Source organism: Urocitellus parryii, chromosome 13 (genome assembly GCF_045843805.1).
Source record: "Urocitellus parryii isolate mUroPar1 chromosome 13, mUroPar1.hap1, whole genome shotgun sequence".
Classification (NCBI taxonomy): Eukaryota; Metazoa; Chordata; class Mammalia; order Rodentia; family Sciuridae; genus Urocitellus; species Urocitellus parryii.
The window spans coordinates 37,618,682-37,638,609 of record NC_135543.1 but is presented as its reverse complement, the minus strand read 5'-3'; the positions used below and the strand labels follow the sequence as shown (position 1 = coordinate 37,638,609).

Below are 19,928 nucleotides of genomic sequence, written 5' to 3'. Positions count from 1 at the left end.
TGTTTTGGGGAGAAAGATTTCCAAACAAGATGGACCTCAAATGTTAAATTTATCAAACTTGCTTTCTAACCATTTACATGGCTACCTACTTGGAATCTATACCAGATTTTATATGTGGGATTTGTTTAATTTTTTTTTTTAATTTTTTGGTGGTGTTGCTGGAGATTGAACAATGGGCCCTATGCATGCCAGGAAAGTTCCCTAGCTCCCTATAGCTGAGCTGTGCCCCTGCCCAGACCCTCATGTATGTCTTTTGAACACCACCCAAAACAATATGACCGAGGAATGGATACAAATGTGGTATAATTGTGTGTGTGTGTGTGTGTGCGCGCACGTACGTGTGTGTATTGTGATATATACTTCATAGGACAGATTCAGGATGCTGTGAGCGTATGACCATACCTGATTTACACATGGAGTCCTGGGTTTAATGAATGAGAAATAAATAATGGATTAGAGGGGAAAGAGGGCCAAATAAGTTTCAGCTAGATGGACCTCAGAAAAGAAGGGCTAAATAATGTCATTTACCTAAGAACAAGAAGGGTTTTAAATGTGGAAGTGAAGTGATCAATAGATTTGCCCTTTCTATGTCTATTTTTAGCCACACTGTGGATTAAACCCCCGGGATGTTCTTTCTCTGAGTTATAACCCCAGTCTTTTTTTATTTTTAATTTTGAGACAGGATCTAGCTAAATTGCCTAGGCTGGTCTTTGACACTGGAATTCTCCTGCCTGGGATTACAGTTGTACGCCACTAAGCCTGGTAAGGCTCTCCTTTTCTTAAAGATTAATTTGGTTTGTTGGTGGAGAATGAATTGAAAGACAAGAAAGACTTTGGGGAATCTGCTTATTAGTAATCTAATAAAATTGGTTAAAATTTTCTTCTTCTTAGTTTTTACCATGATTGGCAGCTGCCTCAAGGTACTCTCCTCTCTTCTCAGGAAATCTTTCAAAAATTTCTCACTGTATCTTGATCTTTCTCCTTTTTTGTACATGTTGTCTTTCTCCCCAGCAGTAGCTATTTGCTTTTTTTTTTTTTCATGAAAAACCCATGCTTCTCTCTGACTTGCTAAATAAATAAATTAAATAAGCAAAGTGGGCCTGAAACTTGTGAAGCCTTGAGTCTCATGCTTGGTTTAATTCTCTGCAGTCAATGTCTGAAAATTCCTAATTTTAAATAAGAAGCTCCATATTTTCATTTTTCATTGGGCCTCCCAAATTCTGTAGCCATCTATGGAGCAAAGATTTTGGTTGTATAGGAGTAGAGTGAGCAATGCTTATTTCATTCTAGACTCCTGTCACCTAATGCTCAATTTAAATTGTCGACTTGATTGGATTAAGAGATGCCCCAAATTAGGAGGCTTCTGGGTGTGTCCATGAGGGTGTATCTAGGAATGATTGGCATGTGGGATAGAGAACTGAAGTGGAGACTTTCCCTAAGCATGGGCAGTGCCATCCCATAGGTTGGAGGCTTGCATAGAATAAAAGATGGAAGAACAAAGAAGAAGCAGAAGATGCAAGCTCATTCTTCTCAAATGGTTTCTTGATTGCTGCTGTGATTTCCTAAGGACCTCAGACTGGCTTCTTTACTCTTAAAAAGCAGACTCTGTCAGTGATTCTCCAGGAAGTTTCCAGAAGCTTTTGGTCTCAGACTGGGGTAGCATCGTTTATCCCTCTAGTTCTGAGGCTTCAGCATCTTGGTCAGGGCAGCTACTGGTTCCTCTAGCTCTCCTGCCTGCAGACGGCCATTGTGGACTATCCAGCTTCTGGTTGTGTAAGCCAATCTAATAAATCCACTTTTTATAATCATACCTCCTGTTGGTTCTGTTCCTCTGGAGAACCCTAATAAATGTCACCTACATGTTCAAAGCTTTGTCCATTTTTTAAAAATTTTCAGCAGCACCAACATTATCCAATTTACTATTGCCATTTTTGGTATTATAGTATTAAAATACAAATAACTAAAATTTGGCAAAGCAGACTTTAAAACAAAAAGTGGCTACCAGAGATAAAGAAGGATATTTTACAGGCAAAACCAGATATTTTAACAATAGTAGTTGGAGACATCAATGTTTTTTTCTCAATAATAAATATAAAAAATAGGCAAAAGATCAATAAGAACATAAAAATCTTGAACAATACTATAGACCAACTAAACCTATTACACATTTATAAGAAGACACATTCTTCTCAAGTGCAGATGGAGTATTCTTTAGCATATGCCATAGATGGGTAATTTTAAAAAGCTCTAATAAGCCTAAAACACTTGAAATTTTTACAAAATTAATAACGTACTATTATGTAACCACTGGATCAAAGAAGAAATAATGACTGAAATAGAAAAATACTTTGAGCTGGATAAAGCTAAAATGACCAATATGTATGGGGTGAAGATAAAGAAGTGCTCAGAAAGAAATCAATGGCTGCTCTTGTCTATATTTATAGGAGAAAGAGAGGATTTCAAATGAATAACATGATTTTGTGCTTAAAACACTAGGAAATAAGAACAAACTGAGTGTGATGTAAACTGAATGAAATAAATCATAAAAATTAGAGAATCAATAAATGAAATAGAGAAAAAGCAATAAAACCAAAAACTTGTCCTTTGAAAGATCAACCAGACTGACAACCTTTAGTTACTTTGATCAAGAAGAGAAGGAAAAAACATTCAGATTACAGATTCAGAAGTGAAAGAGGGAACATCATATTACTGACCTTACAGAAATAAAATTTATAAAATTCTATAATTATTAAGGAAAACTGAATAATTTTGGTTGATCAATTAGATAATTTAGATAGAAGGGGGCAATTTCTAGAAATACTAAAACTATCTAAACTTTCTCAAGATGAAAAGGAAAGTTATAAGCAGGCCTGTAAAAAGTAAAGAAATCAAGTAATCAAAAACCAATCTAAAAACAAAGGCTCAGGACCAGATGGTGTCTCCACTAAAATTTATCAACGCTTTAAAGAGTTAATATCACAAGTTCACAAACTCTTCAAGCAGAAGAAGGAGGAACACTTAACCAACTCATTCTAGGAGGTCAGAGCTACCCTCAAACCAAAACCAGACACAGATATCATTAGAACAAAATATAGAGAACAGTATTTCTTTTTTTTTGAGGACATTATTTTTATGAATGTGGACCCAAGAAACCTCAATGAAATATTAGCCATCTTAATCAAGCAGTGTATAAAAATAACTGTATGCCTGGATCAAGGGGATTTATCACAGGAATACAAGATTTAACATAAAAAATGAATGCAATGTATAAAAGAACAATACTACCTGATAATCTACATAGATGCAGAAAAAACATTTGTCAAAACCCAGCATCCTTTCAGGAAAGCAGACAAACTAGGAAAAAAGGAACTGACCCAGCATCCCTTCAGGAAAGCAAACAAACTAGGAAAAAAGGAACTTTTTCAATTAATAAAAGGCACATATAAAGAACCCAAAATAAACATCATACTTAATGGTGAAAGACCGACAGCGTTCCCCATAAGATGAGGGACAACATAAGTGTGTTCACCATTATTGCTCCAACTCAATATTTATTGGAGGTTCTGATCAAGGCAATTAGGCAAGAACAAGAAATAAATGGCATCCTTATTGGAAGAAAGAAATAAAACTATTTCTATTCACAAATGATATTATTTTGTGTACAGAAAATCTTAAATCCATTTAAAAACCCATAGAACTAATAAATGAGCTCAGCAAGGTTACATATGTATGACATCTAGGTCAATAATCATATTTCTGTGAACTTAAAATAAGTAATCCAAAAATAAAACTAAGAAACACATTCCATTTATGTTAACACCAACAAAGTGAAAAACTCAGGGCTAAAATTAATAAAACTGTGCAAAGCTTATACTGTAAATACTGCAGGAAAGACAGAGTTGAAAGATAATGTAAAAGTGTGAAATAAGCAGAAAGACACTTCATGTTCAGGCTGGTATTTCCTCATAATATTAAAAAGAGACATCATATGCATCAATCAGCCATGCTATCTCTAGGTGAATACTCAAGAGAACATACAAACTTGTACATAAATGTGTAAATCAGCATTATCTGTGGTAACACCAGAGTACCAATCATTAATGAATAACTAAACAAAATATGACATACCCATGGAATGGAATATTACTTTTGTCAGTAGAAAGAATGAAGTTATGATACTTAACTACCACATGGATGAACCTTGAAAATTTCATGCTAAGTGGAAAAAAAAAGCAGATACGAAAGACCACATATTGTATGATTCATTTATATATTATATTCAGAACAGGAGAGTTTATGGAGACAGAAAGTAGGTTAGTGGCCACTAGAAAACTAACACCACTTCAATGTTGGTTCCTTGGACCACTTATCATCCCAGTGGTTAAGAATGTGGCTTCTGACGTCAGATTGCTGTGTTTAAATCCTTCATTAGAGGGATTTTGGATGAGTCATTTAATGTCTCTGAGCCTCATGAACTAGAATTCAATTATGTTAGAAAGAAAAGAATTGGTGTCTCATCATTATTTTTTAAATGCAGATAAATTCAATTTTATAAAGATTTTTGTGTCCAATTTGCAGAGCATACCTCCTCATAGAACTGTGTAATTAAAATGGAGCTTGCACTGAAGTACCCTAAGGTTTCAGTAAGTGGTAACAACTGTTATTGGTACCAAATTAATAATTTGATAAAAGAATAATTTTTAATTGAGAAGACCAAGAAAGGTATGCCAATAGAATTAAACATCTCCCAAATATTGTGATTTGGTGGTTAAATTCTTACTTCTTGGGGGGCTGATTTCTTAGGAGGCTGGGGATGTAGCTCAGTTGGTAGAGTGCTTACCTTGCATGCACAAGGTTCTGGTTCAATCCCACAAAAAACAAAACAAAACAAAACAAAACAGAAAAAAAAAACCTTACTTCTTAGGTAAAACATTAAAAAAGAAGTGTTAGTGTTTCTAGATTTAGAAGCTAAAAGAATTCTTACTTTTTGTTTGCATTTTCTTTTTCTGATCTTGGACTTGATCTTTCTAGCTCATTTGCTGTCCAAGTAAAAGGAAGACTTAAAAAAAAAAAAACTGAGAAGGCTTTTAGCATTTGGAAAGTCAATATACACCTGAACTTTAATATCTTTTCCAAATAAGCTTTTTTTCCTTCCATCTTTTGAGCGAGGAGGCAATGTGTATAGACCAAAGCTCAGGGATCTTGTCTGTGGAGGACCTGTAATTTTAGACCAAAGAGCACCTCACCTTTCAGAAGAGTAACTCCTCAAAATACTCAGTACCTATTTCCAGTGTCACAAAGATAACCAATTTCTTAAAGTAGGGACACATTTATTACCAAACTGTAATAAATGCCAATAAAGCCTAATTCAATTTTCAAATTCAAATTAGTCTTTGTTTCTAGGCATTTTTATTGGGAAGAGATGGGAAATGAGTCTTCAAGAAAAGAAAAGTACTTTATAAGTTCCCACTGATATCACAATTCAATTTCAAGATTATGGAGTTTTTATTTAAACCTATTGATCTTCTATCTATATTGATTTTATTCCCTGCCGAAAATCCAAATTTTCCCTGACACCAGCATAATTGCATATTTGCTTTAAACCAAAATACATAGGCAACGGTCTCAAAATCACATTGTGGTTCCTGGAAATAGTTTAAGGTATCATTGCTGGTTTCAACACTTACAGATTCAAAGTATGATTTTTTAGAATTCACTTGGAAAAGTTCCTTCCTGTGGGGCTATGCCAATAACTCATTAAATGGCTAAAGTTCATTTGTATCACTTTCTTTCCCATTTAAAGGCGACATAAAAATGGTTTCATAATTATGTAAATATGTGCATTGTTCTAAACTTAAATGATCAAAATAGTGTATAAAAACAATTATATTCAGAGAATTCTACTCTTAAACTACTCTAATCTACACACTCCTATTTCTCAGTAAACTTTAAAAAATTGTGACTTATACACCCATTTATATAAATCATTTTTATGAATGTTAACACATTATAAGTAGTTGTACTACCTTGAGATTGATGCCTAACAGTGTATTAAGATATTTTACATTATTTTTCATAGTGATGTGTTACTCTCTTATTTAGATGCACTATAATAATCAACCAGCCATCTATTGATGAATATTTTTATTGGAAGCCTTTTTTTTTCATTTAGAAATTACATTGCAATGAACAGTCCTGCATATATATATATATATATATATATATATATATATATATATATATTTGTGCACTTACCAATGTGCCTTTGAAATAGAATCCTAATGAGATTGTTGGGTTGAATGGTAAATGCACATTTAATTTGGCTAGATGTTTGTCTGATTTTACTTCAAATTTATGCACTTCTAAAGCAATGCAATGAAGTACCTATTTCCTCACAGATTTGTCAAAAAATATTCTGATTCTATTTCTTTTCTTTCTTCTTCCCCCCCCCCCCTAGTTTTGGAAATTGAACTCACAGCCTTATGAATGCTAAGCACACACTCTACAACTGAGTTCTATCCTCAGCCCTTTCTTGCCTTTTTAACATGATTTTAGGTACATTGCTTCTTAATTTTTAGAGGAGTTTCATGTATTGTCTTTTTAGCCATCTGTAGTCTATGTAGCTAGTATTTTTCCATTTCATCATTCATCTTCTTAAAACTCTGTATTTTGTCATGCAAAAGTTGTGTGTGTGTGTGTGTGTGTGTGTGTGTGCGCGCACGCGTGCACAATATAATCAAACTCATATTCCCTGAATTTTAAGTATAGTTAAGAATGTTTTTCTTGCAACCCAGGTATAAGAAAACTCACCTGTGTATATTTTTTGTAAGATGTATGGCTTTACATTAAACATGCAACTCCCTGACTCATTTAGAAGTCATCAAGAAAGTCCCCAAAATTTATCAAGCATGAGCAAATGGAGGCTGGTTCCAGTGTACCAGTTGCTACTGTGAAGCATGCCATTGATATGAGAACCATGTGTCCTCATTTGTTACTTTGTATCTTCTTAGTTACAATGGTGTGTGTATCATCATCAGTAAAATTCCTGGTGTCTCAAATATTCCAAATCAACCTTTTTTTAAAAAAAACAATATTTTTTAGTGGTAGATGGACACAAGACCTTTATTTACTTATTTATGTGCTACTGAGGATCTAACCCAGTGCCCTCCACACGCTAGGCAAGTGCCCTGTCACTGAGCCACAACCCCAGCCCAATCAAAAGCCTCTTTGAACATTAAGGAAATGTTTCATCATTCTTGATGAATAGTACAGGATAGCATTGGGGGCAGAACGTATTACTATTTGAAAAAAAATTGCTTTTTCTCTAATCAGATTTGTTTTGTTTTTAGCATAAAACAACAATGGTTCAATTGTGGAACAGTGCTCTCAGGAATATCAACAAAATAGTGAATTTTCTGTGTAGGGAAATAATCATTATGTCTTTTTCAATGGTTTTGTTTTTACCAGATTGGCAGTGACTATGGCTTATAACGATATATCCATTTTCTTCTTTCAGGTTTAGAAAATTGATGACCCCCCCAAAGGACACACACAATATAAAATACAGTAAAGACTCACCACTACTGGAAGCATCGTTCAGGTTTAGCAGTCCTCCTCCTAGCCCTCTGTAACTATGGTAACTGTAGGTCCCATTTCCATTGATGTATAAGACCTCCTGTGAGCCCGGAACTGTTGACGTTGAATAGGTGGCCTGGGCTGCCTCTGGTTTACACTGTTTGTCCCCTGGAGCAGACTCGTCCTGCAATGACACACCACACTTCGTTATTTATCAAGTCATCACACTATTTCATCTTGATTGGGACTGTCTAAATGTCACCTACATAGCTTTACACAGTGAATATTAAGTAAGTTCATAGGCACAGTTTCCACAATTTTGCTAAAACCTAAAAAAAAAGAGAGCAAAGAAACTAGGTGGGCACATTAGAGATGGAGCAATTAACAATTTCCAGCTGAATTTAAAATCACACCTAGAGAGTCATTCACAATAGTCAAGAAGTGGAAACAGTCTATATGACCCCTGGCAAGCGAATGGATAGAGAAGACATGGCATATACTTACAACGGAATATTATTCAGCCTGTAAAAAGAAGGAGACCCTGTTCATTTACAACAAAATAGATGAAACTTAGGGACATTATGCTGAGTGAAATAAGCCTGTTACAAAAAAGCAAATGTTGCATGAGTCTATTTATCTTATATATCTAATGTATTCAAACTCACAGAAACGTAAAGAAGAATGGTGGTTTCCAGGTGTCAAGGAAAGAGAGAGGGGAGAATCAGTCTGTAGTTGTACAGTTTCAGTCATGTAGGGGCAGTGCAGGGATGGTCCTGGAGCTCTGTTGTACCAAGGGTATGTGGTTGACAGTATTGTACTGGGTACTTAGAAACTCCTGAGAGGGTGAATTTTATGTCAAAAAATAAAATTAAGAGAGAATGAGCTAGGCTTAAAAATTATCACGTGAAGAGAAATTATAATAAAAGGAAAAGAAACATTTGACAAAAATTTGAGTTCCTCAAAATCTTTTTCTGCAGGCCTTCTTCCCTGTCTCCCTCACCTTCCTTCTTCTCTCCTCCTTTCTCTTTATATTTCATGGTAAGAAAACTAAATAAGCAAAATGGAGTATCAACTCTAAGCTAAGCCTGTTACATGCATCACCCCAGCACGACAACAAGGACCTTAATAAACAAATGGGCCTTTCAGCTTTTTTTGGCTTTTGTTTTTTGTTCTTAAAATACACTTAAGTTCACAAAATTTGCTTCAAACTCTACAACCAGGTCAAGCTGTGAGGAAATAAAAATTCAGATTTCTAATAAATTATATGAAATTTGTTTTAAAACTCAGCATGAGTTTATAAAGCCTAAAATATATACAATATATTTAATTTGTCTAGTCTTCTGTATTACTTATCTTCTTTCTTTTTTAAACAGGAAATAATTATAAACAGATTTCTAGCGAGTCCTTGGGCATGCCTTTATCATCATCAGAAGCGTTTTGCAGGTCTTCAGTTTAGATTACAATGAACATTTAGTTGAACAAGGAACTTTCAAATCGTTTTGTGGATCCAAGCGATAGAAAAGAGGAAGGATGGAATGAGTCTGCTCCATGGACTCAGGAGTGTTTTTATATGGAGAGATCCTTTACCATCATGAAAACATCGCTATGTCAGCAGTTAATTTTGCTCTTGGTCTCTGCTGCGTTCAACTACATCCAATGTTTGACACTGACCATCATGTTCAGCCAGAGATATCTGACAGAAGGCCTATAGATTTTAACTTTTCATTTATAGAAAGATTAGGGAAGCAAAGAATAGCATTCAAAATTTAAAAAACATATATATATTTGGAACTTGACTTCCCAATCTAAATAATGGAGCCAGAAACAGCAACATTTTTCAAAGTAGATTGAAGTGAAAATAAGAGAAAATGGGAAGGAAATCACTACATAGCATAAACAAATATAAAAAAGGGAATTTTTATGTAGATTTATTTGCCACGTATTGCCTTTTAAAATGCAATAAATAATGATGCATCTGAGATTTAAGTAGTACAAATACGATCAGAATTAAATTGATGTATAATCTAGAAAGTCTGATTGTAATTTAAAATATTGCTATTTGAACCTTAGAAAACCCTAGGAGGGTTAATTACCTGAGAATAGCACTTTCCCTGAGAGAAACTGTCTTAAAGAGGGGACCTAGACAGAATCAAATTTCTGGTATTGCTGGCCCTACCTACTTTGAATGGGAAGTTAGTAATTTCCAGATTATTATTTTTAATTCTGACAGCTACTCTTTGTCAGCAAAAAGTACTCAAAGAAGGAGAATTTTGGATTGTGGTTCTCTATAGACTTCTAGACATATTTGTATTTGACAAATAAGTGAACAATGTAAAATTGTTTTCTTTTGTAGTCAAGGTGAATTTGTATATTATACATAGTAAAGAAACTTCAATAATCTACAACATTATTTACAGAAATCAGTTGTTGGAAGTGTGTGTCATAATAAGCAGGCCTGAGGTCAATAATCATACTAACTACGGGGCTACTCTAAATGAGAATTATTAACAAAGTCAGTAATATTAGTGGCACAGAAACATGGTAATTATTACAGTCTAGAACCAACTATTTTTAAATGGCATGTTATAGAGACCAGGTGAATGAAAAAACAGTTCAACCAATGATGACTACATCTCATACACAATCCATCAGCCCTTCATAAGGGTCCAATGAAATGGTCTACTATCTAGGAGTGCCATCTTCTCTGCCTGGGGACAGAGATACACATATGTATATATTATACATATGATAGTACTAATATTACATAGGCATGTAATACATAAATATGTATAATACATGTATATGTATATGTAAATAAAAATCTAAAATAAAAAATGCTCTGATATCTAAAAATTTTTGCCTGTAAGACACTCAAAAATTTTTGAATTTGGAACGCTGCAGAGTTTAGATTGTTAATATGGGATTGCTCACATAATATTCTATGGAAATGTTCCAAAGTCCAAAAAGCTATAAATGTCCAACATACTCCTTATCCCAGTCATTCCAGAGAAGGGATACTCAACTTGTACACCCACCTATTCCTCCACAGTGGAATAGACATGTCATATAATCGTTGAGTTTCAGATTATTAAAATGGCACCACTTCCAAAAGATTAAAAGATAAACCTGTGATGTTTACATGGTGCTATTGTTTGGTTGTTGGATGTTCCCCAAAGGTCCAGTGTTGAAGGCTTGGTCTCCAGGGTAAGGCTACTGCTGGGAGGTGGTGGAATCCTTGGGGGAGTTCTTTAGGCTCTGAGAATATGCTTTCAAATGAGATTGTGAGACCCAACTCTTCCTCTCCTTTACTTCCTGCTTCAAGATGTAAGTGGTTTTGCTCACCTATGAGCTCCCAGTCATTGACATCTGGCACCTCCACCAGAGGCTCAAAGCAATGAAGCCACCTGTTCTTGGTGGTAAAATCTCTAAATCCCTGGGCTAGATAAGACTTTTCTCTTATAAGTTAATTGTCTCAGGTATTTTGTTATAGAAACACTGAACTATTTAATATACATAAATGAATCTTTTTTTATCATGTGTATAATTCTATTTCCTACTAAATAGTCATGTTTAAGCTGATCTCCATGGAACTGTGAGGTTGTTTTCCTGAGATTATGAGTATAGACATACAGAAAAGGTTGCATACTGCATCCTTCCTTGTTTATCATTCTAGTGGCTTTGCTTTACTCTACTTTACACTTGTAAAAAATCACTGCATCCAAAGCTTTGTGAAAACTACTGGGCCATAAAATATTCTTCCTGTGAAAACACACAGCTATTGAAATTCTGAAAAAGGAAAAATGTTCTATACTTTTTAAAAGCAATTTTGGGGTCCTTGGGAAGGGACTTGCCTCAAACAGCTCCACCACTTAAATACTGAAAATGACTGGGGAAACATGATAAAATTTGAATTTCTACTTTTAGGAAAAATAATGACTCTTATGAAACATACCAATCTATTTCTCTCTGTTTGAAAATGACAATAAAGTATCCTCACAGAAGAGCTTCTTCTCACTGATGAGTAAAATGGGAGAAGGAGCAAGCATTGTCACTTTGGTATTTTTTCATTCTTTTTTAGAAAGAATTAATTTGCAGTATTAGATGTGGTTTTTAAGATTTGCCTCAGCCTTTCATTATTAAACTGTTATTCCAAACCACAGTAACCACTTAGCAGGCAGATAATTAATTCTATTAACAAATAAAACAGACTCTGTAGGAATTATTTGTATCCAAACACAGATTTATGTTATTCATGTTTTTGGCAGTTCATTATATATTGAGAAATACAATATTGGAAACTTCCAGTAGAATCTGCTCTGTAGGAGCTGGATGTGGTGGCATGCTCCTATAATCCTAAAGAGTCAAGAGGCTGAGAAGGATGATTTGCAAGTTTGAGGCCAACCTGGGCAACATAGAATGAGAGTCTAATAATAATAATAATAACCATTATTGTTGTTGTTATTATTATTGTCTATAGGGTCCTTGGGGCAAAAGTTTAGTATAAAGTTAATTTGTGTTTTACCTTGAATGACTATGAGAATTGGTTTCAAAGAATGATTTTTTTAACCCCAAAAATAAACACCCTCTAGAGTCACATTTTACCTCTCCAGCAACTTAAAATCATTAGTTCCCCAAGTTTTCACAGCTAAGAGTTGACCTCCTAGGTGGCAATGAGGATTGTTTTCAAAACAATTGGTTTCATAACTAATATAAGACTTTATATCTACGCAATGAAATAAATTTAATCCATCAACAAAATAAATTAACAAATTCCTCGCTAAGTTTTCATAGAAAACATAAGCCCTGCCCCAGCTATACACCTTTGTATTCTACGGTTAGGAACTGGACAAAGAAAAGTCTGGACTTCCCAAACTTGGTCTGTTACATGGATGAGGCACACAGATTGAATTCCTAACTTACTGCAGACCAGACCCCTAAAGAATCCTTTACTATAGAATCCTTTACTATAGTATATGTTTTTTTCTTTTTTTTTTCAAAATGGAAGTTGATTATGCTTAACTTTTTTTTTTTTTTTTTTTGGTGGTGCTGGGGATCAAACCTAGGGCTTTGTGCATGTGAAGCAAGCACCCTACCAACTGAGCTATAGCCCCAACTCAATGCTTAACTTTTTGATAATAAGTTTCCCTAAAATGTCATGGACAATGTTACATTACCTTTACTATATCTACCAAGACTTCCATTTTCTAAGATTTTAATCCTCTGCCATCTATTTCATATTCTTTGTATTTTTATGAACTTTTATTTCCCCATAAAGATGATCAGAAAGCTCTAACTAAATTACTGTTAGACCCAGTCATCTTCATACCTGATTTATGTTTGCATTTTACTTTATATATTTGTAGTGCTTAGGAGTTTGCAAGGCAATTTTGCTTTAAATGAAATTATATTATTGGCACATTATGTGACATGGCCAGGGTAATGTATTAGTCATCTAACTTTTAAAGATAAATAACTTTGCACAGACCCTCACATACCCTTATTATTGCAAAACAATAAATACATAAATAAAATGAAGGCCTTGGTGTGCTTGAATTGCCTTGAGGTGATTACTGGATTTCCCTAGTGCATACATGTTCATTGTAGTCTATGCAACAGCTTTTTTATGTATTATTTTAAAGTCCTTTGCTCTATTCAGACAGAGTGATTGAGTGCAATTTATTCCATGTATAAATTCTTTGAAAACATCTCTACCTTCTAAAAGTGCCGCAGACTGGCTGGGCACAAAATCACAAGCCACTCAAGCAGGAACAAACTTTATTTTTGAAACTGCCGCCAATGCCCTGTAAGCTCCCGGGACGGGAGGATTGCCGACAGACCCACAAGGCATTCTCCCAGACCCAACAGGAAGTCCCTCCTCCGGAATTCCCTCCAATGTCCCCAACCAATGGTAACTCTCCAGGAGTCCCATAGCAGGCCGAGGTGAACAGCAGGAGTCCAATATCCATATGAATGCAGATCTTAACATAATCATATCATCTCAATGGCTTGCTGGCATCACCTTTCAACCAAAAATGCCATGCATCATATTACTTGGCTGTGGCTCTTAGCATAAAAGCTTCTCTTCCCATCTGATATAAAGTGTTCTAGAACTAAGTACATTGCCAAGAGTTTCCAGGGAAATTCATAAAATATCTGAGAGAACCAGAGCTTCCATTTAAATTCTTTCCTGTTAAGACAAAAACTGTCTTCACCTATTACTTGGGATGATTAGAGATGATTCTTTATTACAACAACAAAACACACCCCCCTCCCCGACTTATGCACAGTCTCACATATAACAGCATCCAGGAGGAATTCTTCCATGCAAGTAGAAGTATTCCACATGGTTTTATTAACTTGCTGGCCCTATAAATGATTCAAGATGCCAAGATTGCAAAGATGCACTTGACCCACAAAGACAGTACGGAAAGCCACATTTGGGCTAAATCTAGGTCATCTTAATGACAAGCTTTGAAATAACAGACAAGCTAGATTAAATGTGCTTCTGACTTAAAAAAACAAAAATAAAAGCAGAATAGCTGTTACCAGTATCAAACTTTTCAAGGAACAAGATATTTTAATAAATTCTTTGTAGCACTATTTGTACACACACATACTACATATGTATATGATTAACTATAAAGGTTTGATCTCACTTGCATGCAAAATATAACAGAAACAGAAGAGAACGATGGTTAGCAGAGGGTATGTATGTGCTGGCAGGGAGGGAGTAGAAAGAGTTTGATCCAGGTTACAGAGTTCCAGGTAAGTGAGAAGAATAGATTTTGATATCTATTTCACAGCAGGGTGACTAAAGTCAATGCACGGCATATTTCAAAACAACTAAGAGTAAATTCACTGAGGCTGGTTCCATAACTTGGCTATTGTGAATCGTGGTGCTACAAACATGGGTATTTGTTGCTATAGTATGCAGACTTTAATTATTTAGGATAAATACTGAGGAGTGGTATAGCTGGGTCATATGGTGGTTCCATTCTTACTCTTTGGAGGAACCTCCATACAGATCTCCAAAGTAGTTGTATTAATTTACAATTCGACTACCAATGTAATAGCATTCATTTTTCTCCATATCCTTTCCAGTATTTATTATTGCTCATATTCTTGATGCCTGCCATTCTAACTGGATTGAGATAAAATTTTGGAAGAGTTTTGCATTTCCCCAATTGCTAAAATTGTTGAACATTTTTTTCATATATTTGTTGGTTATTCATATTTCTTCTTTTGAGAAGTATCTGTTGAGAGGTGAGTTCATTTCTACCTTTTAATTTTTTTTAGTTATACATGCACACAATATCTTTATTTTGTTTATTTATTTTTATGTGGTGCTGATGATCTAACCCAGTGCCTCACATGTGCGAGGCAAGCTCTCTGTCACTGAGCCCCAACCCCAGCCATCATTTCCCCTTTTCAGAATTTGTTTTTACTTTTTTTTTTTATGGTGACATTTTTGAGTTCTTTGTATATTCTGGATATTAACCCTCTGTCAGGATAGTAGCTAGCAAATATTTTCTCCCATTCTGTGGATTTTATCTTTACATTCTTGTTTCATTTCACCCTGGGCAAAAGATTTTTAACCTGATGCCATTCTATTGATTAGTTTTGGTATTATTTCCTTAATTTTGGGGGTACTATTGAGAAAGTTGCTGCCTGCATCTATATGTTGAAATGTTGACCATATGTTGACCATGTTTTTTCCTAGGGCTTTCAAAGTTTCTGGTCTAATTCCTAGGTCTTTGATCTATTTTGAGTCGATTTTTTGCAAAGGCTGAGATATAAGGATCTAGTCTCATTCTTTCACATAGGAGTAATCAATTTTCCCTGCACCATTTATTTAAAAGGCTTTTCTTTTCTCTTTTGGTGAATTCATCAAGATCAGATAACCATAACTGTAGGGGTTTGTCTCTGTGTCTCCTATTCTGTTCCATTGGTCTATGTGTCTATTTTGATAGAAGTACCAGCAGTTTTTGTTACTGTATCTTGTAGTATAGTTTGCAGTTTGCTGTTGCTATTTTTGCTTAGAATTGTGTTATGGTTTGGACAGGAGGTGTCCTCTGAAAAATCCTGTTCATGTAGAAATATCCAGAGGTGAAATAGTTAGCTTAAAAGAGCTATAACCTAATTAGTCCATCCTAGTGTAACTGTAGGCAGGTGGGGCATGGCTGGACAAGGTGAGTCACTAGGCGTGTGTCCTGAAAGGGTTCACTTTCCTTGAGACCCTTCCCTCCCCCCGCTTCCTGACCCTCCCACCCCCATGAACTGACCAGCTTTCCTTTCCACTAGGCCCTTCCCCCATAATATATAATCTCATCTTGGGCCCAGCTCAATGGAGTCAACCGCCTATAGAATGAGACCTCTAAAAATGTGAGCCTCATATAAACCGTTCCTCCTCTAAGTTGTTCTTATCAGGTATTTTGGTTACAGCAATGCAAAAACTACCTAAAACAGACTGCTTTAGCTATTCTCTCTTTCTCTCTGCTTCCTGACTCCACCATGAACTGACCAGCTTTCCTTCCTAGGAATTCATTATTAGTGCATAAGAAAGCAATTGTTGACTTTATAACATCTTGACTCTTTACTGAATTTTTTTTTATTGCTGCTAGCTGTCATCCAGTGGCTCATCTAACTATAAGATCATATCATCTGTAAACAGTGACAACATGACTTCTTCCTTTCCTATTTTTTAATCCCTTTTATTTCCTTCTATTGCCTAATTTCTCTGGCTAGAATTTCTAGTACCATACTGAATAGGAGTGCTAAGAGTGGATGTCCTATTCTCATTCTGAATTTTAGAGAAACTGCTTTTAGTTTTTATCTGTTCGCTATGATATTGACTTTGGGTTTGTCATAAATAGTTTTACAATGTTGAGGTAAGTTCCTGCTACTCCTTGCAAAACTTAATTCAGAAAGAAAACAACACCTGCACTGCTGTCAGAGTTTCTTGCTCTAGTTAGTGCATCATATCAAGATTTTTTTCCTTTCCTTACAGCACTTCCCTCAAATACCCAGGTCCTTAACAGCACCACCATTGTCACAGACCTGAAAAAACTCACTTTTGATGCCAAGCCTGAGAGCTTCATTTCTCTCATTTGGGGTATTGTGTTAAAACCCTGGCTCTGTTTTTAATTCACATCTTTTCAAGTTTATTTTTCATTTATTTATCAGGTCAATTTCTCTTTAAATAGTTCTTTTTTTTTTCTTTTTTTTTTTTTTTTTGGAGAACAAGACCCAAAGTTCCTGGCATGCAAAGTTCTTCAGAGTATGAGAACAATCTTGCCAGTCACATTTTCTGTCACTTGCCCTTGTGCACCTTCAGCTGAAAGAACTCTTACCTGAAGTCATGTTCTGGGCCACATAAATTCACCAATATATGGAAAGGTTCTCATACTTGCTGTAGGTGTTACATTCTATTGGTGTGACATTTGGAAATCAATTTTCAAAGCTTTAATATATGGTATTCAGGTTAAAAAACAAATTAAAAGTTTTTCTTTAGTTTTTTTTTTTTTTTTTTTGATACCAGAGTTTGAGCTCAGGAGCACTCAACCACTGAGCCACATCCCCAGCCCTATTTTGTATTTTATTTAGAGACAGGGTCTCACTGAGTTCCTTAGCACCTTGCTGTTGCTGAGGCTGGCTTTGAACTTGTGATCCTCCCTTCTTAGCTTCCCTAGCTGCTGGGATTACAGGAATGCACCACTGCACCCAGCAGTTGTTTTTACGTTTTATGTAAAGTGAAAAAGTGTTATGTGGATAATGTAGATAAATCAGGCTTAGATGTGGCTTTCATGAAAAAAGTAAAGGAAAAAAATCTTTTCTTTTTCCAAAACACAGGTAACATACAATAAGATTTGGATTAATTGAGAATATTATTCTTCCTAAATCTATCTTCCAGAAGCTCTTACACAAAACAGCAAAGCATATTAATTAGAAATTTTTATCTCTTCTCCCATATACAGTTTAAGAAAAAATTCAAGTAAATAGAAATACAGAGTAAAAGATATTGTAGAAGAGAAAAAAAAAACACTGAATTGTGTATAAATTAGTTCTTTAGTTCTAAGATTATTATAAATTAAAAGACATTGGACCAATACATTTTACTGAAGACAGAAAAACATATAAAAGGAGTGTCAACATAATGCATTTTAAGAATTAGAAATTTCTCTCAAAGCAAGGAACTAAGAATGATATCAGAATCTCTTTTGTGTTACACTTTGAGCAGCATAATGTAGGTGGACAGGATTTCTCGAGAGCTGTTAACTATTAGCTACTGCGAACGAGTCCCATCAACATAGGGATGTCAACGGATCAAGGTTAATACCCACATGGTATCTATCTAGAGCATCTTGTTGGGCATGGGGAAGTGGATACTTTATTTGTAATTTAATAAAATCTGTTACACATAAAGGGCCATTTAAAAAGGTTTTAATTCACTTCTGGTAGTGATTCTACTTTGGTAATAAGGCTAAATATTTATTTTATTTTGCCTATGTATATTAGGATGTATATATTATTGGTCAATGCTAAAATAAACTTGTAGATGTTAGTGTTGATTTGATAGTAACATGTTAGTTCAAATCAAGTAAAAACAACATGGGGAACTTCATAAGACAAATTAGGACAACAAACTGACTTTCTTTTCATTTTAGTGGATATCAGCTTTCCAAGAGCACAAGATAAGGCTACACTTTACGTTAAAACTATGGTTAGATTCATTGTCACAAATGGTTATATAAGTTAGCAAAATTCAGATCAAGGGCTTTGAAAGTGCCCTCTCAGAGACTATTTATTTATCACAGAAGTCAGTAATCTAAATATTTTAAGTGTGGTCCTTTTAGTTTTAAAATTTGAATTTGTTCCTTTTAGTTATATATGACAGTAGAATATATTTTGACATATTTAAACAAACATGGAATACATCTTATTCTAATTAGGATCCTGGTCTTGTGGTTGTACATGATGTGGAGTATTTATAGAGGTACATAGGAAAATTATGTCAGATTCTTTTCACTGTATTTCTGGGAGTGCTCACTACTGACTTTGGTAAATTACACTGAACTGGGAAGCAGACATTTGAAAAATACAATTAAAGTTTTACAGAAGCCTAGACATGATAGAAAACCTTCATCTTTTCACATATCTTTTCAACCAAGTGGAAGAGGAACTTAACTAATGATGCTGTTTCAAACACTGATGCTGGGAGGTAATCATCAGTGGTTTCAAAATCAGAAACAGGTGTGCCCTCATGGTTGAATGAGCAGAATGAAAAACAATCCTCTCCTAATGTCACTGTACATAATGGACTGCTTCATCGCTGCTTTTGATGAACATTATGTTCAATCAGATAGTAAACATAATTCCATCGGGATTGTATATCTTGAAAGAACTGTATAATTGAGATCTTAAATCTTACATGCCAGAATAAAAGCTTACAGGTTATTTTAATTTAATTTAAACTGGGTGTAAAAATTGCCCATCTATTTTTGTATTCCAAGTATTTAATTATGAAATAGTCAAACTAAAGTAATTAGAAAAGCTATCAATACAGTGATTGCTAAATCACTGAGTGATAATGCTTTTATATTAATGTGAAATTAAATTTAAAAGGACCATGCATGAGATGACATGAAATGATCGAAAATAAATAATCTACTGATGAATTTAAAGCAGGTTGCTGAGGCCTGAATACACACAATACCTGTGCAGGTGTATACAGAAGCATAACATTAGACCCCTTGCTAATGTCCCCTTCCTTAATTGTATTGTTTCTGTTACTTATAATTTAGTCATGTGACATTTTCTGATTTGACACATTGGCTGTGGATGTGGAGCATATAGTTAGAGGATAAATATCACTGCTGACACATTTCTTCACATATATAGATACGCATTTTGTAATTTTACCTGCATTTACAATGAGAGACTAATTTGTCCTTCAAGTTGTTTATTTTTAGTTATTCTCAACTATGGTTCCTGAAAAAAATACACAGAAATCTATCAGTGCTCTTGAGCACTATTTGAATTTACAAAGTAATAGTTTTATCTCTCTTAAGATATTGGATTATCTTACCCTATAACGTGATGACTTTTGGGTAGGATCAGTATAAACTAGGCTTCCCTTCTCCTTTCACTGTGATTCCCTGGGAGACTTTCACCTTCTCTGTGGTCTCATCTATGTTTATGACTTCATCTCTGACTTGGATACCAAAGACCTCTAAATTTAAATCTATAATAAAGACTTTTTCTCAGGTCCATATTTTCAACTATCTACTGAACATAACTCTCTGCAAACCCCAAAGGTGCTTCCTGGTCAGTGAGTCCAAAATGATATACTTTAT

The 19,928-nt window shown here is 34.8% G+C and overlaps 1 protein-coding gene across 6 annotated transcripts in view; it reads right to left on the bottom strand.

The window, feature by feature from the left end:
- Positions 1-19,928, bottom strand: part of Nol4 (nucleolar protein 4) — a 306,970-nt gene that overhangs the window by 20,599 nt on the left and 266,443 nt on the right. For all 6 annotated transcript variants that reach the window (XM_077792305.1, XM_026400031.2, XM_026400032.2 and 3 more), the window contains one exon: positions 7,579-7,759. In XM_077792305.1, coding sequence (XP_077648431.1) covers positions 7,579-7,759 — 181 coding nt within the window. The remainder of the gene's footprint in view (positions 1-7,578; positions 7,760-19,928) is intronic.